Source organism: Coregonus clupeaformis, chromosome 12 (genome assembly GCF_020615455.1).
Source record: "Coregonus clupeaformis isolate EN_2021a chromosome 12, ASM2061545v1, whole genome shotgun sequence".
Taxonomy (NCBI): Eukaryota; Metazoa; Chordata; class Actinopteri; order Salmoniformes; family Salmonidae; genus Coregonus; species Coregonus clupeaformis.
In genome coordinates this window covers 34,973,003-34,999,347 of record NC_059203.1, presented here as the reverse complement: position 1 = coordinate 34,999,347, position 26,345 = coordinate 34,973,003, and the positions used below count along the sequence as shown (strand labels likewise).

Sequence of the window (26,345 nt, the reverse complement as noted above, 5' to 3'; positions counted from 1 at the left end):
CTTTCTCTCTCTGCCCCCTCTTTCTTATTTTTATTGGCATGGGAAACATATGTTTACATTGCCAAAGCAAGTGAAATAGATCATGAACAAAAGTGAAATAAACAATTAGAAATTAACAGAAAACATTATACTCACAAAAGTTTCAATGGAATAGAGACATTTCAAATGTCATATTATGGCTTTGTACAGTGTTGTAATGATTTGCAAATACAAAAAAATATAAAAAAATAAAAATAAATATGGGTTGTTGTCATGATCGTTTATGGAAGATACGGACCAAGGCGCAGCGTGATAAGCGTACATTTTATTACGTACTTAACACGACACAAAAACAACAAACAAACGATACGTGAAGTCCTAGGTTACACAAAACAAACCTTTACGGAACAAGATCCCACACCGACTAGTGCCAAACAGGCTGCCTAAGTATGGTCCCCAATCAGAGACAACGAGCTACAGCTGCCTCTGATTGGGAACCCCCCTGGCCAACATAGATCTACACGATCTATAAAACACAACATAGAAAATATGACATAGAAACTCCACACCCTGGCTCAACATTTAAGAGACCCCAGAGCCAGGGCGTGACAGTTGTATTTACAGTCGTGATTGTTCTTCACTGGTTGCCCTTTTCTTGTGGCAACAGGTCACAAATCTTGCTACTGTGATGTTACACTGTGGTATTTCACCTAATAAATATGGGAGTTTATCAAAATTGGATTTGTTTTCAAATTCTTTGTGGGTCTGTGTAATCTGAGGGAAATATGTGTCTCTAAAATAATCATACATTTGGCAGGAGGTTAGGAAGTGCAGCTCAGTTTCCACCTTATTTTGTGGGCAGTGTGCACATAGCCTGTCTTCTCTTGAGAGCCAGGTCTGCCTATGGTGGCCTCTCTCAATAGCAAGGCTATGCTCACTGAGTCTGTACATAGTCAAAGCTTTTCTTAATTTTGGGTCAGTCACAGTGGTCAGGTATTCTGCCAATGTGTACTCTCTATTTAGGGCCAAATAGCATTCCAGTTTGCTCTGTTTCTTGGTTAATTCTTACCAATGTGTCAAGAAATTATCCTTTAGTTTTCTCATGATTTGGTTGGGTCTAATTGTGTTGCTGTCATGGGGCTCTGTGGGGTCTGTTTGAATTTGTGAACAGAGCCCCAAGACCAGCTTGCTTAAAGGACTCTTCTCTAGGTTCAACTCTCTGTAGGTGAGGGCTTTGTAGTGGAATGTGTGGGCATCGCTTCCTTTTAGGTGGTTGCAGAATTGAACAGCTCTTTTCTGGATTTTGATAACTAGCAGGTATAGTCCTAATTCTGCTCTGTATGCATTATTTGGGGTTGTGCATTGCACACAAAGTATATTTTAGCAGAATTCTGCATGCAGAGTCTCAATTGGGTGTTGGTCCCATTTTGTGAATTATTGGTTGGTGAGGGGACCCCAGAACTCACAACCATAGAGGGCAGTGGGTTCCATTGACTGATTGAAGTATTTTTAGCAAGACACTAATTGGGATGTCGAGTTTTATGTTCCTTTTGATGGCATAGAAGGCCCTTCTTGCCTTCTCTCTTAGATTGTTCACAGCCTTGTGGAAGTTACCTGTGGTGTGGATGTTAGGCCGAGGTAGGCATAATTCTGTATGTGTTCTAGGATAGTGTCTAGATAGAATTAGTATTTGTTGTCCTGGCAACTGGACCTCTTTTGGAAACCCATTCTTTTTGTCTTACTGAGATTCACTGTCAGGGCCCAAGTTTGACAGAATCTTTGCAGAAGATCTAGGTGCTGCTGCAGGCACTCCTTGGTTGGGGACAACAGCACCAAATCATCAGCAAACAGTAGACATTTGATTTCCAAGTCCAGTAGGGTGAGGCAGGGTGCTGCAGACTGTTCTAGTGCCCTCGCTAATTCGTTGATATATATGTTGAAAGGGGTGGGGCTCAAGCTGCATCCCTGTCTCACCCCATGGCCCTGAGAAAATAAATATGTGTGTTTATTGGCAATTTTAATTGCACACTTGTTGTTTATGTACATAGATTTTAGAATGTCATATGGTCTTCCTCCAATACCGCCTTCCATCAATTTGTATAGCAGACCCTCATGCCAAATTGAGTCAAAAGCTTTTTTGAAATCAGCAAAGCATGAGAAGACTTTGCTTTTATTTTTGTTTATTTGTTTGTCAATAAGTGTGTGCAGAGTGTATACATGGTCTGTCGTATGGTATTATGACATTTGCCAATTTGACATTTGCTCAGGACATTGTTTCACTGAGGAAATGTTGGAGTCTGCTGTTGATGATACTGCAGAGGATTTTTCGGAGATTGCTGTAATTATTGGGGTAAAAATGTTCTCCAGTTTTGTGGATTGGGGTGACCAGACCTTGGTTCCAAATATTGTGGATCAGAGCTGAATTTGTGGTCTGTATATTTTATAATTTCGTTTAGTATACCATCAACACCACAGGCCTTTTTGGGTTGGAGGGTTTGTATTTTGTCCTGTAGCTCATACAATGTAATTGGAGAATCCAATGGGTTTTGGTAGTCTTTAATAACTGACTCTACGTTTTGTAAATTATCATGTATATGTTTTTGGTTCTTTTTTATATGGCCGAAAATGTTGGAGAAATGGTTTATCCATACATCTCCATTTTGGATAGGTAGCTCTTTGTGTTGTTGTTTGTTTCTATCTCCCCCCCCCCCTTCTCTCTATCTCTCCCCCCCTTCTCTCCCCCCTTTCTCTCTCTCTCCCCCCCTTTCTCTCCCCCCTTTCTCTCTATCTCTCCCCCCTTTCTCTCCCACCTTTCTCTCTCTCTCCCCCTTTTCTCTCCCCCCTTTCTCTCTCTCTCTCCCCCCCTTTCTCTCTATCTCTCTCCCCCCTCTTTCTCCCCCCCTTTCTCTCTATCTCCCCCCATTTCTCTCTCCCCCCCTTCTCTCCCCCCTTTCTCTCTCTCTCCCCCTATTTCTCTCCCCCCTTTCTCTCTCTCCCCCCCGTTCTCTCCCCCCTTTCTCTCTATCTCTCTCCCCCCCTTTCTCTCTATCTCTCCCCCCCCCCCTCTTTCTCTCCCCCCCTTTCTCTCTATTTCTCTCCCTCTCTCCCTGAGGAAATTATGTTATTATTGGAACACCTGACTCTCACTCACCCACATAAGACCAGCTTGTCATCGTCACATTCACTTAAAACATCACTGCTGTCTGGTGCAGTCTTATCTCTGTTATAGCAGCTCTTGTTTCATATAATGCAAATACAATGCATATGCATGCACTCACACACACATACACACACACACACTGGCACCAGTGGAGGCTGCTGAGGGGAGAACGGCTCATAATAATGGCTGGAACAGAGCAAATGGAATGGCATCAAACACCTGGAAACCATGAATTTGATACCATTCCACTGACTCCGCTCCACTCATTACCCCGAGCCCGTTCTCCACAATTAAGGTGCCACCAACCTCCTGTGGCTGGCACACACACAAACCAACAAACACACGCACACATGCACACATGCACACACAACCTATACACTGAGTGTACAAAACATTAAGAACACCTTCCTAATATTGAGTTGCCGTTCTTGACACAAACTGGTGTGCCTGGCACCTACTACCATACCCCGTTGAAAGGCACTTAAATATTTTGTCTTTCCCATTCACCTTCTGAATGGCACACAAACACAATCCATGTCTCAATTGTCTCAAGGCTTAAAAATCATTTTTTTACCTGTCTCCTCCCCTTCATCTATACTGATTGAAGTGGATTTAACAAGTGACATCAATAAGGGATCATAACTTTCACCTGGATTCAGCTGGTCAGTCTATGTCATGGAAAGAGTTCTTAATGTTTTGTATACTCATTTATATTTACATACAACACCCATTTCAGATGACTGAATGAACATGGATGATTGACAGTTCTGCAATTGGTTAATGGCATATCATGGCCATAATGTTACACCCTGTTAATGTCACTCTAAATTGCATGGCTGGTCATAATGTTGTTTTTATGCTGCCTCCAGTCTCACAGTCTACCAACAATAGATGCGTCCCAAATGGCACCATATTCCCCATTTAGTGCACTACTTGACCAGGGCCCATAGGTAGTGCACTAAATAGGGAATAGGGTTACATTTGGAACGCATCCAATGAGTTCCATTCCGCCAGGATCAGGATGGCAAATTGTGCCTATCATGAATCAACTGTGAGAGGAAGTCAATGACAAGGCTGCTGTGTGCTGAACACTAAAGCTGTGTCTCAAGTGGCACCCTATTCCCAAAGGTAGTGCACTATATAGGGAATACGTGGCATTTGGGATGCATCCTTGCTGGCTACCACTCCCACAGAGCTTTGCTATTGTGCTAAAGGTTGCATCGGAGGCTGTGCATGTACTAATGAATTAAGCCCTCTTATGAAATAGCAAAATAAAGCTGAAAAAGACCAATACCCACTGACACACCTCCCTCTCTCTCTCTCTCTCTCTCTCACACAAACCACAAACCAACCACCCTGACCACACTGACCACACTGTTATATATGTTCTCCCACTTAAAAAGATGAGAGAGGCCTGTAATTTTCATCATAGGTACACGTCAACTATGACAGACAAAATGAGGAAAAAAAATCCAGAAAATCACATTGTAGGATTTTTTATGAATTTATTAGCAAATTATGGTGGAAAATAAGTATTTGGTCAATAACAAAAGTTTCTCAATACTTTGTTGTATACCCTTTGTTGGCAATGACACAGGTCAAACGTTTTCTGTAAGTCTTCACAAGGTTTTCACACACTGTTGCTGGTATTTTGGCCCATTCCTCCATGCAGATCTCCTCTAGAGCAGTGATGTTTTGGGGCTGTCGCTGGGCAACACGGACTTTCAACTCCCTCCAAAGATTTTCTATGGGGTTGAGATCTGGAGACTGGCTAGGCCACTCCAGGACCTTGAAATGCTTCTTACGAAGCCACTCCTTCGTTGCCCGGGCGGTGTGTTTGGGATCATTGTCATGCTGAAAGACCCAGCCACGTTTCATCTTCAATGCCCTTGCTGATGGAAGGAGGTTTTCACTCAAAATCTCACGATACATGGCCCCATTCATTCTTTCCTTTACACGGATCAGTCGTCCTGGTCCCTTTGCAGAAAAACAGCCCCAAAGCATGATGTTTCCACCCCCATGCTTCACAGTAGGTATGGTGTTCTTTGGATGCAACTCACCATTCTTTGTCCTCCAAACACGACGAGTTGAGTTTTTACCAAAAAGTTATATTTTGGTTTCATCTGACCATATGACATTCTCCCAATCCTCTTCTGGATCATCCAAATGCACTCTAGCAAACTTCAGGCGGGCCTGGACATGTACTGACGGGGTGAGATCTTGCGTGGAGCCCCAGATCGAGGGAGATTATCAGTGGTCTTGTATGTCTTCCATTTCCTAATAATTGCTCCCACAGTTGATTTCTTCAAACCAAGCTGCTTACCTATTGCAGATTCAGTCTTCCCAGCCTGGTGCAGGTCTACAATTTTGTTTCTGGTGTCCTTTGACAGCTCTTTGGTCTTGGCCATAGTGGAGTTTGGAGTGTGACTGTTTGAGGTTGTGGACAGGTGTCTTTTATACTGATAACAAGTTCAAACAGGTGCCATTAATACAGGTAACGAGTGGAGGACAGAGGAGCCTCTTAAAGAAGAAGTTACAGGTCTGTGAGAGCCAGAAATCTTGCTTGTTTGTAGGTGACCAAATACTTATTTTCCACCATTATTTGCAAATAAATTCATAAAAAATCATACAATGTGATTTTCTGGATTTTTTTTCCTCAATTTGTCTGTCATAGTTGACGTGTACCTATGATGAAAATTACAGGCCTCTCTCATCTTTTTAAGTGGGAGAACTTGCACAATTGGTGGCTGACTATATACTTTTTTTCCCCACTGTATGTGTTCTCGCATACCCCGAGAGCATCTGGTCAGCGGGGTGGTGGCACAGGAATCCTCATCTCTCCCAAATGGACATTCTCTATTTTTCCCCTGACCCATCTGTCTATCTCCTCATTTGAATTCCATGCTGTCACAGTCACTAGCCCATTTAAGCTTAATATCCTTGTCATCTATCGCCCTCCAGGTTCCCTTGGAGAGTTCATCAATGAGCTTGACGCCTTGATAAGTTCCTTTCCTGAGGATGGCTCACCCCTCACAGTTCTGGGGGACTTCAACCTCCCTACGTCTACCTTTGACTCATTTATCTCTGCCTCCTTCTTTCCACTCCTCTCCTCTTTTGACCTCACCCTCTCACCATCCCCCCCTACTCACAAGGCAGGCAATACGCTTGACCTCATCTTTACTAGATGCTGTTCTTCTACAAATCTCACTGCAACTCCCCTCCATGTCTCCGACCACTACTTTGTATCCTTTTCTCTCTCGCTCTCCTCCAACACTACTCACTCTGCCCCTACTCAGATGGTAATGCGCCGTCGCAACCTTCGCTCTCTCTCTCCCGCTACTCTCTCCTCTTCCATCCTATCTCTTCCCTCTGCTCAATCCTTCTCCCTCCAATCTCCTGATTCTGCCTCCTCAACCCTCCTCTCCTCCCTTTCTGCATCCTTTGACTCTCTATGTCCCCTATCCTCCCGGCCGGCTCGGTCCTCCCCTCCAGTTCCGTGGCTTGATGACTCATTGCGAGCTCACAGAACAGGGCTCCGGGCAGCCGAGCGGAAATGGAGGAAAACTAGACTCCCTGCGGACCTGGCATCTTTTCACTCCCTCCTCTCTACATTTTCTTCATCTGTTTCTGCTGCTAAGGCCACTTTCTACCACTCTAGATTCCAAGCATCTGCCTCTAACCCTAGGAAGCTCTTTGCCACCTTCTCCTCCCTGCTGAATCCTCCTCCCCCTCCCCCCTCCTCCCTCTCTGTGGATGACTTCGTCAACCATTTTGAAAAGAAGGTTGACGACATCCGATCCTCGTTTGTTAAGTCAAATGACACTGCTGGTCCTGCTCACACTGCCCTACCCTATGCTTTGACTTCTTTCTCCCCTCTCTCTCCAGATAAAATCTTGCGACTTGTGACGGCCGGCCGCCCATCAACCTGCCCGCTTGACCCTATCCCCTCCTCTCTTCTCCAGACCATCTCCGGTGACCTTCTCCCTTACCTCACCTCGCTGATCAACTCATCCTTGACCGCTGGCTATGTCCCTTCCGTCTTCAAGAGAGCGAGAGTTGCACCCCTTCTCAAAAAACCAACACTCGATCCCTCTGATGTCAACAACTACAGACCAGTATCCCTTCTTTCTTTTCTCTCCAAAACTATTGAGCGTGCCGTCTTTAGCCAGCTCTCTTGCTATCTCTCTCAGAATGACCTTCTTGATCCAAACCAGTCAGGTTTCAAGACTGGTCATTCAACTGAGACTGCTCTTCTCTGTGTCACGGAGGCTCTCTGCACTGCTAAAGCTAACTCTCTCTCCTCTGCTCTTGTCCTTCTAGACCTGTCTGTTGCCTTTGATACTGTGAACCATCAGATCTCCACCCTCTCCGAGCTGGGCATCTCCGGCGCGGCTCACTCTTGGATTGCGTCCTACCTGACCGGTCGTTCCTACCAAGTGGCGTGGCGAGAAGCTGTCTCCGCACCACGTGCTCTCACCACTGGTGTCCCCCAGGGCTCAGTTCTAGGCCCTCTCCTATTCTCGCTATACACCAAGTCACTTGGCTCTGTCATATCCTCACATGGCCTCTCCTATCATTGCTACGCAGACGACACACAACTCATCTTCTCCTTTCCCCCTTCTGATAACCAGGTGGCGAATCGCATCTCTGCATGTCTGGCAGACATATCAGTATGGATGACGGATCACCACCTCAAGCTGAACCTTGGCAAGATGGAGCTGCTCTTCCTCCCGGGGAAGGACTGCCCGTTCCTCCGCACACTACACTGGCTTCCAGTTGAAGCTCGCATCTGCTACAAGACCATGGTGCTTGCCTACGGAGCTGTGAGGGGAACGGCACCTCCATACCTTCAGGCTCTGATCAGTCCCTACACCCAAATGAGGGCATTGCGTTCATCCACCTCTGGCCTGCTGGCTCCCCTACCTCTGCTGAAGCACAGTTCCCGCTCAGCCCAGTCAAAATTGTTCGCTGCTCTGGCACCCCAATGGTGGAACAAGCTCCCTCACGACGCCAGGACAGCGGAGTCACTCACCACCTTCCGGAGACATTTGAAAGCCCACCTCTTTAAGGAATACATGGGATAGGATAAAGTAATCCTTCTAACCCCCCCCTTACCCCACCCCACCCCCCACCAAAAAAAATAATAATATATATATATATATATAGAAAAATGTTTTCTAAAAAAATTAATAAAAATGTGTAAAGTGGTTATCCCACTGGCTATAAGGTGAATGCACCAATTCGTAAGTCGCTCTGGATAAGAGCGTCTGCTAAATCACGTAAATGTAATAACCCTGACAACACTGTTATAACCCTGACCACACTCACTAAATGACTCTGTTATAACCCTTACCACACTGTTATAACCCTGACCACACTTTTATAACCTTGACCACACTCACTAAATGACTCTGTTATAACCTTGACCATAGTCTCCACAGTCTCTATCAGTGACCCAAGCCCTGCTCAGATAATCCTGTCATGAACCCTGCGTCCTGAGTCTGTTCCTGCCTGTGTTGCCGTTTTTCTGCTCTGTATCTCCTGTTTCCCGAAGGTGCCTGAACGCACCCTGTCCGGTTGCCGGGCGACGTTGCTAGGCGGGTGATCTCTCGATTACCCGCACCTGCTTCTCATCAGCTTCGGCACACCTGGTCCTGATCATCACCCCTTCATAAGCTCTGACCTGACATCCATTCCCTGCCTGATCGTAGCCATAAACAGTATGTTTTGCCAGCATATCAGCCTCAGAGTACTAGCGTTAGTTTTGTTGTTTTTTGCACCTTGTTGACCTGCCTTGTACTTACCTCCGTTTGTTCTGTCTACAGTCATTCTCCCGGAACCTTCACCCAAACCCTGCCGTGCCATCAGTTCATCTGCCACTTCACCACCACCTACTCATCTCCGCCACCCGCTCCGTCTCCTGGACTATTCTGCATCTTTTATCTGTAAATAAACACTCTCATTCGTTCAACTCACCTTGTCCTGGTCTGCTTCTGGGTTCGGTCTTAGAGAACCGTGACAAATCCCTACCATTGTGTCACTGAGTTGTCGTAGTGCTGCTGCAAATGTACATTGTCCCAGGGGCTTTGGCAGTCATAATGTAAGTAACCTAATTTATGTACCTCTAATGCCCCTGAATGCCTCTGTTAATCCTACAGCTATTGTATGCAGCAATCATGTGCCTATGAACCTGAGTTATACTGTTAGCACTGAGGCCGTTTTCCCTATAAGGAAGTCAGTCCACTGTGTGCAGGTCACCCTGCATTATCAGCTCGAACATAACTATCACTGTCATGTCTACCTCTGATAAGCCTCACAGTTAAGCAATAAAAACAATAAAGAATCCCAGAAAAGTTATAAAAATAGCCCACATTAACATATGTAGCCTAAGAAACAAGGTTCATGAAATCAATAACTTGCTAGGAACAGATAACATTCATATACTGACTATCTCTGAAACTCACTTAGATAATACCTTTGATGATACAGTGGTAGCAATACATGGTTTCAACATCTTCAGAAGAGACAGGAATGACAATGGGGGCGGTCTTGCGGTCTATATTCAGAGCCACATTCCTGTAAAGCTTAGAGAGGATCTCATGTTAAATACTGTTGAAGTAATATGGCTACAGGTTCATCTGCCTCACCTAAAGCTCATTCTGGTGGGAAGCTGCTATAGACCACCAAGTGCTAACAGTCAGTATCTGGATAACGTGTGAAATGCTTGATAATGTATGTGATATCATCAGAGAGGTATATTTTCTGGGTGACCTAAATATTGACTGGCTTTCATCAAACTGCCCACTCAAGAAATAACTTCAAACTGTAACCAGTGCCTGCAACCTCGTTCAGGTTATCAGTCAACCTACCAGGGTATTTACAAAAGGCACAGGAATGAAATCATCCACATGTATTGATCACATCTTTACTAATGCTGCAGAAATCTGCTCTAAAGCAGCACCCAAATCCATCGGATGTACTGATCACAATATAGTAGCCATATCTAGGAAAACCACAGTTCCAAAGACTGGGCCTAATATAGTGTTTAAGAGGTCATAAAATTCGTTTTGTAGTGATTCCTATGTTGAAGATGTAAACATGATTTGCTGGTCTGTGGTATGTAATGAGAGCAACCAAACGCTGCACTTGACATTTTTATAAAATTGCTTATACCAGTTACTAATAAGCATGCATCCATTCAGAAAATTACTGTAAAAACGGTTAAATCCCTGTGGATTGATGAGGAATTAAAAACAATTATGGTTGAGAGGGATAAGACAAAAGGAATGGCAAATAAGTCTGGCTGCACAGCCGATTGGCAAACATACAGTAAATTGAGAAATCGTGAATAAACTGAACAAAAAGAAGAAGAAACTATACTATGAAACAAAAATAAATGAAAACTATATATACAAAAGTATGTGGATACCCCTTCAAATTAATGGATTTGGCTATTTCAGCCACACCCGTTGCTGACAGGTGTATAAAATCGAGCACACAGTAAATGCAATCTCCAGTAGAATGGCTTTACTGAAGAGCTCAGTGACTTTCAACGTGGCACCATCATAGGATGCCACCTTTCCAACAAGTCAGTTCGTCACATTTCTGCCCTGCTAGAGCTGCCCCGGTCAACTGTGCTGTTACTGTGAAGTGAAAACGTCTAGAAGCAATCATGGCTCAGCCGCGAAGAGGTAGGCCACACAAGCTCACAGAACGGGACCACCAAGTGCTGAAGCACGTAGCGCGTAAATATCATCTGTTCTCGGTTACAACACTCACTACCGAGTTCCAAACTGCCTCTGAAAGCAATGTCAGCACAATAACTGTTCATCGGGAGCTTCATGAAATGGGTTTCCATGGCCGAGCAGCCGCACGCAAGCCTAGGATCAGGATGTACAATGCCATGTGTCGGCTGGAGTGGTGTAAAGCTCACCACCATTGGACTCTGGAGCAGTGGAAATGCATTCTCTGGAGTAATGAATCACGCTTCACCATCTGGGGTTTTTCATGGTTTGGGCTAGGCCCCTTAGTTCCAGTGAAGGGAAATCTTAATGCTACAGCATACAATGGCATTGTAGACGATTCTGTGCTTCCAACTTTGTGGCAACAGTTTGGGGAAGGCTCTTTCCTATTTCAGCATGACAATGTCCCATGCACAAAGCGAGGTCCATACAGAAATGGTTTGTCGAGATCGTTTTGGAAGAACTTGACTGTTCTGCACAGAGCCCTGACCTCAACCCCATCGAACAGCTTTGGGATGAATTGGAACGCCGACTTCGAGCCAGGCCTAATCGCCCAACATCAGTGCTCGACCTCACTAATGCTCTTGTGGCTGAATGGAAGCAAGTCCCCGCAGCAATGTTCCAACATCTAGTGGAAAGCCTTCCCAGAAGAGTGGAGGCTGTTATAGCAGCAAAAAATCATATTAATGCCCATGATGTTGGAATGAGATGTTCGATGAGCAGGTGTCCACATACTTTTGGTCATGTAGTGTATAAAGAATGATAGTAAAAAGCTTTGGAACACCTTAAATGACATTTTGGACAAAAAGGCAAACTCGGCTCCATCATTCATTGAATCAAATGGCTCATTCATCACAAAACCCACTGATATTGCCAACTACTTTCATGATTTTTTCATTGGCAAGATAAGCAAACTTAGGCCTGACATGCCAACAACAAATTCTGAATATACACATCCATGCATAACTGACCAAATTATGAAAGACAAGTATTATAATTTTGAATTCCGGAAAGTGAGTGTGGAAGAGGTGAAATAATGATTGTTGTCTATCAACAATGACAAGCCACCTGGGTCTGACAACTTGGATGGAAAATGACTGAGGACGATAGTGGATGATATTGCCACTCCTATTTGCCACCTCTTCAATCTAAGCCTACTAGAAAGTGTGTGTCCTCAGACCTGGAGGGAAGCAAAAGGCATTCCACTACCCAAGAATGGCAAAGCACCCTTTACTGGCTCAAATAGCCAACCAATCAGCCTGTTACCAACCCTTAGTAAACTTTTGGAAATAATTGTGTTTGACCAGATACAATGCTATTTCACAGTAAACAAATTAACAACAGATTTTCAGCACGCTTATAGAGAAGGGCATTCAACATCTCCTGTAAGTCACTCTGGATAAGAGCGTCTGCTAAATGACTAAAATGTAAATGTAAATGTAAATGTATGGCCTTACACAAATGGCTGAGAGAAATTGATAATAAAAAGATAGTGGGAGCTGTTTTGTTAGACTTCAGTGCAGCTTTTTACATTATCGATCATAATCTACTGCTGGAAAAATGTATGTGTTATGGCTTTACATCTCTGCTATATTGTGGATCGAGAGTTACCTGTCTAACAGAACACAGAGGGTATTCTTTAACCTTTTACAGCATTGGGCTAAATCAGGGTCACACAGAGTGATTATTGGTAGTCTAAAAACATTCTACCTTGAAACAAAAGTTTACACCTCACACAAATGGTTATGGGCTTAAAAAAAGAAGACACCTGTACCATGTCAGCTATAGAGTTCAAATGTATTACATTTTGAGTTTGCATCGCAATATTACACTTTATATACATCACAGAAGACTGAAATATAACAAAACTGTTTGACATAGAAACACCGGATTTTCTGTGTTTCCTTTTAAATAATCTTGATTAATTATGACATTATGAAAAAAATTTATAACATTCCACCCATGAGGCCAAAGAGGGCGCTTTTGGTCATTGACTGCAAGAAAGGGGTACTGGAAGCCTTTCCAACACAATCCAGGTAGAGTCAGGCATTCCCCAGGGCAGCTGTCTAGGCCCCTTACTTTTTTCAATCTTTACTAATGACCTGCCACTGGCTCTGAGTAAAGCCTGTGTGTCTACGTATGCTGTTGACTCAACACTATACACGTCAGCTACCACAGCAACTGAAATCACTGAAACACTTAACAAAGAGCTGCAGTCAGTTTCAGAATGGGTGGCAAGAAATAAGTTAGTCCTAAATATTAAAAAAATTAAAAGCATTGTGTTTGGGACAAATCATTCACTAAACTCTAAACCTCAACTAAATCTTGTAATGAATAGTGTGGAAATTCAGCAAGTTGAGGAAACTAAACTGCTTGGAGTAATGCTGGATTGTAAACTGTCTGGTCAAAACATATTGATGCAACAGTAGCTAAGATGGGGAGAGGTCTGTCCATAACAAAGTGCTGCTCTGCCTTCTTAACAACACTATCAACAAGACAGGTCCTACAGGCCTTAGTTTTGTCGCACCTGGACTACTGTCCAGCTGTAAGGTCAGGTGCCACAAACATTTTTTGATTACAATTGGCCCAGAACAAGGAAACAAGGCTGGCCCTTAAATGTACACGGAGAGCTAACATTAATAATATGCATGTCAATCTCTACTGGCTCAAAGTAGAGGAGAGATTGACTTCATCACTACTTGTATTTGTGAGAAGTATTGACATGTTGAATGCACGAGCTTTCTGTTTAAACTACTAGCACACAGCTCAGACACCCATGCATACCCCACAAGACATGCCACCAGAGGTCTCTTCACAGTCCCCAAGTCCAGCACAGACTATGGGAGACGCACAGTACTGAATAGGGTCATAACTACATGGAACTCTATTCTACATCAAGTAACTCATGCAAGCAGTAAAATCAGATTTAAAAATCAGATAAAAATATACCTTCTGGAACAGCAGGGATGTGAAGAGACACACACACACACACACACACACAGGCACAGACACATGCTACACAGGCACAGACACATGCATACACACACACATAATAAAATATGCGCTACACACACATACACATGGATTTTGTGTTGTTGATATGTGGTAGTAGAGTAGTGGCCTGAGGGCACACACTTAATGTGTTGTGAAATCTGTTGTGAAATGTATTGTAGTGTTTTTAAAATTGTATAACTGCCTTAATTTTCCTGGACCCCGGGAAGAGTAGCTAATGGGGATCCATAATAAATACAAATACAAACCACATTCTATGACACTGACCACATTCTATAAACCTGACCACATTCTATAAACCTGACCACATTCTTTAAACCTGACCACATTCTATGACCCTGACAACATTCTATAAACCTGACCACATTCTATAAACCTGACCACATTCTATGACCCTGACAACATTCTATAAACCTGACCACATTCTATAAACCTGACCACATTCTATAAACCTGACCACATTCTATAAACCTGACCACATTCTATAAACCTGACCACATTCTATGACCCTGACAACATTCTATAAACCTGACCACATTCTATAAACCTGACCACATTCTATGACCCTGACAACATTCTATAAACCTGACCACATTCTATAAACCTGACCACATTCTATAAACCTGACCACATTCTATAAACCTGACCACATTCTCTGTTCCTGAGGTTCTAACCAGTTCAAACGTACCATACATTGTAAAATATACATATATATATACTGATATAGTGGGAGTTGATTCAGTCTCAGCAAGAGACTGGGGATGTCCTAATATGGACACTGTATAAACAAACAAAATCATCAATAGGCAAAGTAACACATGATCCACTGTTTGTTCCTACCTCGGTGAGGTGCGGGTTGGGGTTGAAGCCACACTGGTTGCACACCATGGATCGGCACTGGGTGCAGGTGCTGCAGTTTGGCTGGTTGTCCTCCGTGGTGCCCGTCAGGTCAGCTGTCTTACAGACGGGGCACAGCTTGCTGCTGGGCATGGGGGCGATCTGGGGCAGGGAGTAGGGTGAAGTGGGGGTGACGGCGGGGGACACCGATGGGGATCGTCCCATCCTGCTACTACCCACGTCCACCTGGAGGTTCTTACGGGCGACGTGGCCCTGGCCCTGCTGCTCCCCCTGGGAGGCCAGGCGGTCCCCTGCCTTGGGGCTGGACCCAGGGTCTGGCTGGGGGGGTCTTCCAGAGATGCTGTGGATGACAGATATGTGTTAGACTCTCGTGAGAGGATGTTGTGTTACACCTCAGAACAGGCCGGGGGTTTGAAGTAGAGTTTCACTAATAGGACATTGCACTTTCAAATCAAAGTTTTATCAGATGTTTTCAGACCTCAAAAGTAGTCTAATGTCAAGATGAAACCATGTCACACGACATCGGTTGTGCAGATCCAACCATATGCCTCAAACACAAATACACAACCACGTATGGTGATTAATCTTGAATGAATATATGGGTACATGAAAAAATAAAGAGTGGGTGAGTTGGAGAAATAAACTGTTTTATCTTGGTGAGATAAGTATAGAACAGTGTTTGGCTTTTAAAAGAGCTGTGAATTTTTTCCTCCTCCTCGCCCACACCTTCAGCCTTCTGATCCACTGGCAGTGGAAAAGACATAGGCTATGTCTCAAATGGCACCCTATTCCCTATATAGCGCACTACTTTTGACCAGGGCCCTATATAGGGAATAGGGTTCTATTTGACACAGACAGTTTCCCTACAGTAAAGTTACTCTGGAGATGGGAGGAGGCAGTAGTCAACTAAAGAAACACTCGCCCTCTCAATCACACACACATGTACACACACACACACCTTTCCAACCCTGCAGTCTGAAGCACTGAACTGAGCATGCATACATGTTGTGGTCTGTGTTCAGTTCATATGGAATAGACATGGTAGTGTCTGCAGCCTATGCAAGGTTTAGGTAGTATTGCGTGTTGAGTACGTAGTGAATTGTATTTAGTCTGCTATGTTCCTAAAATTCCTTTCTGGTGAATTGTTTCTGTGGACTTAATGCCATGTCTCTCTCTTGGCGGAGGGGAGAGGAGAGGAAAGGAGAGACAAGGAGAGACAAGGAGAGGAGAGGAGAGGAGAGGAGAGGAGAGGAGAGGAGAGGAGAGGAGAGGAGAGGAGAGGAGAGGAGAGGAGAGGAATTAAAAGACGAAAAGAGATGAGACGAGTTGAGAAGAAAGGTGGTTTATCAGACGTCCGCAGCACTAATAACTTCTCTCTTTTGTTTTTGTCATTCTGGCCATTCTGGCCTGTAGACGCCAGCGGCCAGACCGTGGATTAACACAGCAATTAAAATAGAAATCATAGCTTTCTGCTTTCTGTCACAACAACAACACTACGCAGGCCTTGTTTTGTCGCTCATGTCTTCTTCAAAGACCAGTAGTCAGTACACTGCTCGGCAGCCAGCCTCCACTTCCAGGGTGGGAGAAGGAGAAGGAAATGAGGGATGAGAGAATTAAAATAGAACTGTTTGTGACAGTGAGTCACTGAAGACGGGCTGAGCAGAATTGAGCAGAGCAGCACAAATCACCCAGTTTTCTCTCTCTCTCTCTCTCTCTCTCTCTCTCTCTCTCTCTCTCTCTCTCTCTCTCTCTCTCTCTCTCTCTCTCTCTCTCTCTCTCTCTCTCTCTCTCTCTCTCTCTCTCTCTCTCTCTCTCTCTCTCTCTCTCTCTCTCTCTCTCTCTCTCTCTCTCTCTCTCTCTCTCTCTCTCTCTCTCTCTGAATCATTCTGTTCATCTAAGACCTTGACAAAAGTCTTCCTGGCGGTGTGCCGTTTACGCAATATAATCTGTATTAATGAGCCAAATGAATAGAGCTGAGGTAGGCTCCTGGTTACATCAAAAACAAATCTATGAAATGAAATATTTCTTAATAGAAAAACGCAAGCATTTTGTTCTACATTGGGCAAAGTGATGGATATCGGTCATCTGCCAGTGAATAGCACTCTGTTGACAGGGTTAGGGTTAGGGTTAGGGCTTGTGAATAGCACTCAGTTGATAGGGTTAGGGTTAGGGCCAGTGAATGGCACTCAGTTGACAGGTATAGGGTTAGGCATAGTGAATAGCCCTCAGTTGACAGGGATAGGGTTAGGGTTAGGGCCAGTGAATAGCCCTCAGTTGACAGGGATAGGGTTAGGGTTAGGGCCAGTGAATAGCCCTCAGTTGACAGGGATAGGGTTAGGGTTAGGGCCAGTGAATAGCACTCTGTCGATAGCAAAGCACCATGAGTTTTCTCTGTTGTTGTCATTAAACAAGGAGAGGAGAGGCAGGTTGTTAAAGGAACAGTGAATTGTTTGCTTTATCCCACAGTGAATAGTGGAGGGTATAAACACCTGGTGTGCTCCCTCTCTGATGACTGTTGTTCTGAGTCTGATGCCAGTGGAAGTGGAAGCAGAGCCTGTGTATGTTTTAGTTTTTTTGTTGATGATGCTTCATTGTCATACACCGGATAGGTGCAGTGAAATGTGTTGTTTTACAGAGTCAGCCACAGTAGTACGGCGCCCCTGGAGAAAATTAGGGTTAAGTGCCTTGCTCAAGAGCACATCGACAGATTTTTTGTACCTTGTCTGCTCAGGTATTCGAACCAGTGACCGTTAGGTTACTGGCCCAACGCTCTAACCGCTTGTGTGTGTGCATGAGTCTGTGAGAGAGAGCGAGAGAGCGAGAGAGCGAGAGAGCGACAGAGCGAGAGAGCGAGAGAGCGAGAGAGCGACAGAGCGAGAGAGCGAGAGAGCGAGAGAGAGGGTCTGAACCACTCACGTGTACCAAATACTAATGTCACTGACAATCAAATGAACAGCATTGCTTACCTACACTAGTCAACAGTGCATCTGCAGAAGGTCTACGATGTATAGTATGTACAGCTATTACTAGGATACTATATAAAACAATATCTATATTCTCAGTCATTACAAATTAAACTACATAGTGTATACTCTCAGTACAGACACAAGGCCTCTTTCCTCACTGCAGACAGCCAGACACAGCTTCTATGCAGATAATATATAATCATATATGCCATTTAGCAGAAACGTGTATCCAAAGCAACTTACAATCATGCGTGCATATATTTTTTGTATAGGTGGCCCCAGCGGGAATCAAACCCACAATCCTGGCATTAAAAGCACCATCCTCTACCAACTGAGCCACACAGGACCAGATGACAGGCAGATACAATCCCAGTACAGACAGATATGCAGACAGTAATGCTGCTATATTCAGCACACAGAGTATCTCTCAGAAGAGACAGGGGCTCTGTCCCAAATGGCACCCTATTCCATAGTGTACTACTTTTGACCATAGCCCTATGGGCCCTGATCAAAAGTAGTGCACTATATAGGGAATAGGGTGCCATTTGGAATGAACACACAGACAGAGCTGACCTCCTCAGAACAGACACTGGTCTATGCTCACTAATGACCCTTCATGTGGGGCCTTTTAACTGTGAATTATTCTAATCTATACTTAATATACAGTATATTGAAATAAATGGACAGGCAATGACTGTTTCCTTTATGAACATGGTCAGTGGCGGTGATTTAAATATTTCAGCAGCAGCAGATAGTGCTGGAATTGTATCCTAAATGGCACCCTATTCCCATTATAGTGCACTACTTTTGACCAGGGACCATAGTCATACAGTAGTTGAGTGTCACAGCTTATTTGTACTTATCTGTATAAAATATAATTGGTTAATTGATTTGACTTTATTATATATACCTGGGGCAATGGACATTCAGGAGAATTCCAACACAGGCACACCTCATTATACTGAATTAGGTACTGATTAGGTGATCACCTGAACCAAATCTTATTTAACGGGGAAAAGTATAAAAACCACTGCTGTGGTCATCACTATCCTCTTGCAATAGGACCAGCTGGATGGCAAAAACAGTGCTAATAGTACCTCAAAAGTAATATTAATACAAAAATAACTATTGACCATGCCTAAAGAGTTGAAAAGGAAAGTTTTAAGTGAGGAAAAGAAAGTTTCAATTCTGGCTTTACTGGCAGAGGGATACAGTGAGCGTCAGGTTGCTTCCATCCTTAAAATTCCAAAGACGGCGGTTCATAAGAAAAAGGTCAAGCAGCAGACATTGGGGACAACAAAGCTACAGACCAGCAGAGTGCGAAAACGACTCTCTACTGACCAGGATGACCCCCAACTCATTCGAATGTCACTCAACAACCGTAGGATGACATCAAGTGACCTACAAAAAGAATGGCAAACGGCAGCTGGGGTGAAGTGCACGGCGAGGACGGTTCGAAACAGGCTCCTAGGGGCAGGGCTGAAGTCGTGCAAAGCTAGAAAAAAGCCCTTCATCAATGAGAAGCAAAGAAGAGCCAGGCTAAGGTTTGCAAAAGACCATAAGGATTGGACCGTACAGGACTGGAGTAAGGTCATCTTCTCTGATGAGTCCAATTTTCAGCTTTGCCCAACACCTGGTCGTCTAATGGTTAGACGGAGACCTGGAGAGGCCTACAAGCCACAGTGTCTCGCACCCACTGTGAAATTTGGTGGAGGATTGGTGATGATCTGGGGGTGCTTCAGCAAGGCTGGAATCGGGCAGATTTGTCTTTGTGATGGAAGCATGAATCAAGCCACGTACAAGGTTGTCCTGGAAGAAAACTTGCTTCCTTTTGCTCTGACATTGTTCCCCAACTCTGAGGATTGGTTTTTCCAGCAGGACAATGTGCCATGCCACACAGCAAGGTAAATCAAGGTGTGGATGGAGGGCCACCAGATCAAGACCCTGTCATGGCCAGCCCAATCTCCAGACCTGAACCCCATTGAAAACTTTTGGAATGTGATCAAGAGGTAGATGGATGGTCACAAGCCATCAAACAAAGCCGAGCTGCTTTTAATTTTTGCGCCAGGAGTGGCATAAAGTCACCCAACATCAATGTGAAAGACTGGTGGAGAACATGCCAAGACGCATGAAAGCTGTGATTGAAAATCAGGGATATTCCACCAAATATTGATTTCTGAACTCTTCCTAAGTTTTGTGTTGTGTTGTTTAAAAATGAACATGAACTTATTTTCTTTGCATTATTCGAGGTCTGACAACACTGCATCTTTTTTGTTATTTTGATCAGTTGTCATTTTCTGCAAATAAATGCTCTAAATGACAATATTTTGGGGGGGAATTTGGGAGAAATGTTGTCAGTAGTTTATAGAATAAAACAAAAATGTTATTTTTACCCAAACACATACAGTGAGAAGAACAAGTATTTGATACACTGCCGATTTTGCAGGTTTTCCTACTTACAAAGCATGTAGAGGTCTGTACTTTTTATCATAGGTACACTTCAACGGTGAGAGACGGAATCTAAAACAAAAATCCAGAAAATCACATTGTATGATTTTTAAGTAATTAATTGGCATTTTATTGCATGACATAAGTATTTGATCACCTACCAACCAGTAAGAATTCCGGCTCTCACAGACCTGTTCGTTTTTCTTTAAGAAGCCCTCATGTTCTCCACTCATTACCTGTATTAACTGCACCTGTTTGAACTCGTTACCTGTATAAAAGACACCTGTCCACACACTCAATCAAACAGACTCCAACCTCTCCACAATGGTCAAGACCAGAGAGCTGTGTAAGGACATCAGGGATAAAATTGTAGACCTGCACAAGGCTGGGATGGGCTACAGGACAATAGGCAAGCAGCTTGGTGAGAAGGCAACAACTGTTGGCGCATTTATTAGAAAATGGAAGAAGTTCAAGATGACGGTCAATCATCCTCGGTCTGGGGCTCCATGCAAGATCTCACCTCGTGGGGCATCAATGATCATGAGGAAGGTGAGGGATCAGCCCAGAACTACACGGCAGGAACTGGTCAATGACCTGAAGAGAGCTGGGACCACAGTCTCAAAGTAAACCATTAGTAACACACTACGCCGTCATGGATAAAAATCCTGCAGCGCACGTAAGGTCCCCCTGCTCAAGCCAGCGCATGTCCAGGCCCGTCTGAAGTTTGGCAATGACCATATGGATGATCCAGAGGAGGAATGGGAGAAGGTCATGTGGTCTGATGAGACAAAAATATAGTTTTTTGGTCTAAACTCCACTCGCCGTGTTTGGAGGAAGAAGAAGGATGATACAACCCCAAGAACACCATCCCAACCGTGAAGCATGGAGGTGGAAACATAATTCTTTGGGGATGCCTTTCTGCAAAGGGGACAGGACGACTGCACCGTATTGAGGGGAGGATGGATGGGGCCATGTATCATGAGATCTTGGCCAACAACCTCCTTCCCTCAGTAAGAGCATTGACGATGGGTCGTGGCTGGGTCTTCCAGCATGATAACGACCCGAAACACACAGCCAGGGCAACTAAGGAGTGGCTCCGTAAGAAGCATCTCAAGGTCCTGGAGTGGCCTAGCCAGTCTCCAGACCTGAACCCAATAGAAAATCTTTGGAGGGAGCTGAAAGTCAGTATTGCCCAGCGACAGCCCCGAAACCTGAAGGATCTGGAGAAGGTCTGTATGGAGGAGTGGGCCAAAAATCCCTGCTGCAGTGTGTGCAAACCTGGTCAAGACCTACAGGAAACGTATGATCTCTGTAATTGCAAACAAAGGTTTCTGTACCAAATATTAAGTTCTGCTTTTCTGATGTATCAAATACTTATGTCATGCAATAAAATGCAAATGAATTACTTAAAAATCATACAATGTGATTTTCTGGATTTTTGTTTTAGATTCCATCTCTCACAGTTGAAGTGTACCTATGATAAAACTTACAGACCTCTACATGCTTTGTAAGTAGGAAAACCTGCAAAATCGGCAGTGTATCAAATACTTGTTCTCCCCACTGTACCTATAAATAGTAAAACCAGAGAAACTGATAATTTTGCAGTGGTCTCTTAATTCTTTCCGCAGCTGTATAGTGTATCATCATAAAACAAAGCTGGAGAAAATGCAGAGCGTACAGCACCAAGCGTCAACCCATCTGTGCAAGTCACCGGCTGGGTGATTTGTGAGATACCACCACCACCATCCAGCGAGATGGAAAGACACTGACATGTGAGGAATCCGAATTTCCATACACAGAATTCACATACTAACTGCACATGTAACAATATAACCTGAGTGACAAATCCTTGTCACTCATTGTCATACCAAATGGACAGAAATAGGCCTACATACATATTGTAACACACAGAAAACACCTGCATTCACACTATACAACGGATAACCTTTTTCAGCAGTCATACAGGCTGCCAGAGGTAAGCTACACACGATGGGGTTACGTCCCAATTGGCACCCTATTCACTATACAGGGCTCTAGTCAAAAGTAGTGCACTATATAGGGAGTAGGGTGCCATTTAGGATGTTTCCACAGTAAAAGCAGGCAGCTGTATGTGAGTATTCTGGTCTCCTCCTCAGCTTGTGTCATCCAGTCACACTAATGCTAGAGACCATCCATCTGAAGGTAATCTACACACACACACTCACCACAGACAGGTCTTCATCTGAGCATTCTGTGTGTGTGTGTGTGTGTGTTACAAATGAATAATGAGTTGCAAATGAATATTAACAGCAAACACACTAGGAGGCTACACTGTACAATTTACTAAAGGCCATATGGGGAATGAAAGCGACTATTCTTCACGTGAATGTAGCTTGTAAACTCGAGTTTGCACAATCGATTTCATTGTCTCCTCCGTGGTATAATATGTATGTTTTATTTACGATATGGTGCTCCAACAGCACAACCGACCATTTACAAGGTGTGGCGATACAAATGATTCAGAGGCTACGGGGAACACACGTTGGCTCACTATGCTTTCATCCCCTCACCCCGCCTCTATAGAATATTAGCCTACTAATCGTTGTTCTTTTTCTATTGGAATACTCTCGATAGGCTATGTGATGATGGATGGTATGCTATTTTTTAACTCGACTCAGTAACGGTCGTCTATTAGACGGCCAATTAGCAGGCGATTTTGGTCATTGATGGGAAAGAATAATTGGTCTCATGGATACCCCATTATTGATATTCTCTGAATCTACGTGAGAAGGCCACTACAGTCACAGCAGTTGCTTATCTTCACAAGCCACGCCCATCGTGGAATCAAAGCATAGAAATGAATGGAATTGCTTATCAGCTAAATACAGGACTAAGTTTTAAATAGTATCGCTCATAAAGAGAATGTAAAGTATATGAACAAGGTGTTTCGGTCCATTCTTACAAAGAGATGGCCCCTCTGGTCTAGGTACAATCTGATGGCCCACTCTCGCGCGCACCGTGCAAGGGCGGGCGTGGAATCTTCATCAATGAAAATGTTCAGTTTGGTGGCTACAATACGCACGCTGTAAATTGCACAGTTTAGAGCTGTGGCCATTCACGATTTAAAATGTCTACCATCCCTTTATAGCTTATACAATAGCCTTTATATTACCCGCCTGTTAAGGTGATGTTTTAGACATTTATGCATGCATCAAATGTGTAAAAGTAGCCTATATACCAAACATACAATACATTGTAACAAAAATATTAAAACTAGGAATCATCTATATGGACAATATGTGTTCCAACGATATTGTAAATTAATAATTAAAACACCAGCTGTATTTTCTCCACACTCTGAAAAACGGCCACTATAGGCTATAGCTGATCCTCCCGCTATAGGCTAGGCTACATGACATCCGTCACGATAAATAAATATCCTGGAAACGGAAACACTGTCGTTTTATTGTCACGGTTCTGCAGAGAACTGTCCTAGATTGTAGCCTACCTGTTAATCCCCGGGCCGGGTCCGGCCCCTGTACCTCCCGTTGGCGCACCATTGCTGGGCTTGATGAGCTGTCCAGAGCCCGCTGGTGCTGAAATGGAAGTCGGAGCACCCGCAGAAGGAACAGTGGAGCCGGGCTGTCCCGGCTGGCCCTCTCCCTCGATGCTGCCTTCATTCCCCATCGTCTCGGGAGATGATTAGGAGAGAAACGATGTAGTAGAGGTTTCTACAGTTAGAATAAAAACTCAGAGACAACTCAACGCTGCTCTCCTTCCGCCATCATCGCCTACAATTCAGCTTCCTGCACGGAGCACGCGCACTGGCAGAAAGGGTAGAACGCGTGCTGACGCAACCGGGAGAGAGCGCGTACAGGCGCGTGCCCTAAATCCTAATTTGTCTAGCCTGCCTAAACAGGTCCTAGTAGGAGGTGTAAGGGTCACGCGGCGCCCGAGGAGGGGGCAAGACACTTGAACCCACCTAACCGCTACGAAAAAAAACTTTTTCCAATATAGAGGCAATTTGATCCATGTGAACTGTCATTCATCTCCATTTTCTAAGGCATGTTATGTAGACATAGTGTTTGTTAAAGACAAGTATGCTCCGTGGAGAGGGTTGTCTCTCTCTTGGATTGGTGGACCAGTGTCAGTGGTGCTCTCCAGGTTGTGCAACCTCTTATATTCCAAATCTCTGAGAGTAAAAATAAGTAACCACTAAATAGCAGAAACTAAATCTTCAATGAAGCCTGTACATTCTCTTCCTCTTAAAAGGGTACATTCTCAAATGGCACCCTATTCCCTATTTAGTGCACTACTTTTGACCAGGGTCCATAGGACTCTGATCAAAAGTAGTGCACCATATAGAGAATAGGATGCTATATGGGATGTAGACCCACTCCCTGTCCCCTCCCCCTGTCTGTCCTCTCTGGCCACTGTGTGTCTGTGAGGACTGAGGAGCCACCTGATCAGACTATTGACCAGACGCTGTGCTCTGCAGGACCCAAGGGAATAAATGGATCCCATTTCCTCCCGAGCCCAGGCTACTCCATCATTGACAGGGCTATCTATAACCTCTCCCCTCAGCACCACTAGCATTAATTCATACTTCTGTGAAAAAGCCAGTCAATGGTTCATTTTGGACCAAACGGGAGGAAAGAGATTGGCAGATAAATAGGTTCACTGACAGAAAGACAATAATGGATATGTGGTTGTGGTAGGAAGTGGTTAGTGTTTCTGTGTGTTTAGCGCTGGTGTGTATGTACCACTGCCATGGAAATGTTAAATGAGCATGTAGAGTCATAATTAATTAAAATGTTTAATCTTACCCATCGTCCCTGTAACATTTCAGGAAATTGACAAACGGGCACATTTTACCATCAACGAACATGTATTACGAAACATCAGAAGCTATTTTGAATACATCTCCTTGGTCCTAAAGTCATTAAATGTTCAGAGTACATTGAGGGAAGTTACTGCTTTCAGTTCAGCTCATCTCCCTGGTGTTGTGCCAATGACATTGAGTTATAATGAGGGAAAATGTTTATTGTTACACAATCTAATATTAGATCCTGTTGTTGTGGTGGGTATTTAAAAAAAAGTGTATTCAAACGGCAGAACAACATTTTTAATTGAGTCATAGGGGTCAAAATTACTGAGTTAAGGTTAGGTTTAGGAACAAGGTTTAGGTTAAGGTTACAATTAGGTATTACGTCAGTGAGGTTAAGGTTAGGGTTAGAGAAAGGCATAAAAGTTAACATTGGGTTAGCATACCGCCGTTCACCACCATTCATTTTCTGCCAGTTAAATATACACTGCCTAAAAGAAAAAGATAACATCCTTTTTAAATGCCTGTACCAACGTGGTCATGTCACTGCACTGTCGGCCCTGAGTGAGTGTCCCAAATGGCACCTTATTCACTACATAGGGTGCCTTCTGAGGCGTATCGGGAGTATGCATGGTCAGCTCTATCATGGTGGTGTAACAGACACATTGGGTTAATGAAGAGTAGAAGGTCAAACCAGTACAGCGGGACTAACCCTATTTAACACTTACCTTCAACATTCTCAATGGCACTTTGGCCCTAGAAAACCCCAATATTAGAGTGCATTTCAAATTCAGAATGTTGAGTTGTGTTGACTTAACCAAAGATAAGATTGTGACAAGTTGTGTTAAGGCTTACTGGCTATATAGGCATATATATATAATGTTTGTTCACACTGCTCAATGATGGATCAATATATCCTGCAGTATATGGCGTTCATTAATATGTCCAAAGGCAGAATTGCTGACTTGTGACAGTTGGTGTCAAGCAAGCAGAGTTAGACAAATGTATTTAAGTGTCACTCCACAATGATACAAAATAAGATAAAAATATAAAAATACAACTTTGTGGACCACTCAAATTGAGTTTTGAGCCACTTAAACACTAAAAACAATCATAGTCAAACATAGTACAGGCGTCATCTATAATGCATTATATCACCTATACACGTTTTCATAAACAAAACCAAAAGAAAGTACAGTGGATAAAAGGACAATTAGGCACTTATTAAGAAACGTCTCCGTTGGTGGATAAGGTGGCAGTCTTTGTAAGGTTGTACCAAGGTTTAGCCTATATTTTAACACAAGCCTCATAGAAGAATGGATATGTGGGAGGTGGCCTCACCTTCTTGTGCCAGTATGGATATAAAAGTACAGATG

General features: G+C 43.8%; 1 protein-coding gene across 1 annotated transcript in view; it reads right to left on the bottom strand.

Moving 5' to 3' along the window:
* LOC121578066 (protein bassoon-like) overlaps window positions 1–23,928 on the bottom strand; it is a 139,179-nt gene extending 115,251 nt beyond the window's left edge. The window contains exons 1-2 of the mRNA XM_045223841.1: window positions 23,653–23,928; window positions 14,734–15,091 (exon numbers count right to left, since the gene is read on the bottom strand). Of these exons, the coding sequence (XP_045079776.1) occupies window positions 14,734–15,091; window positions 23,653–23,831 (537 nt within the window). The 5' untranslated portion in view covers window positions 23,832–23,928. The remainder of the gene's footprint in view (window positions 1–14,733; window positions 15,092–23,652) is intronic.
* Between the last annotated feature and the right edge of the window lie 2,417 nt (window positions 23,929–26,345).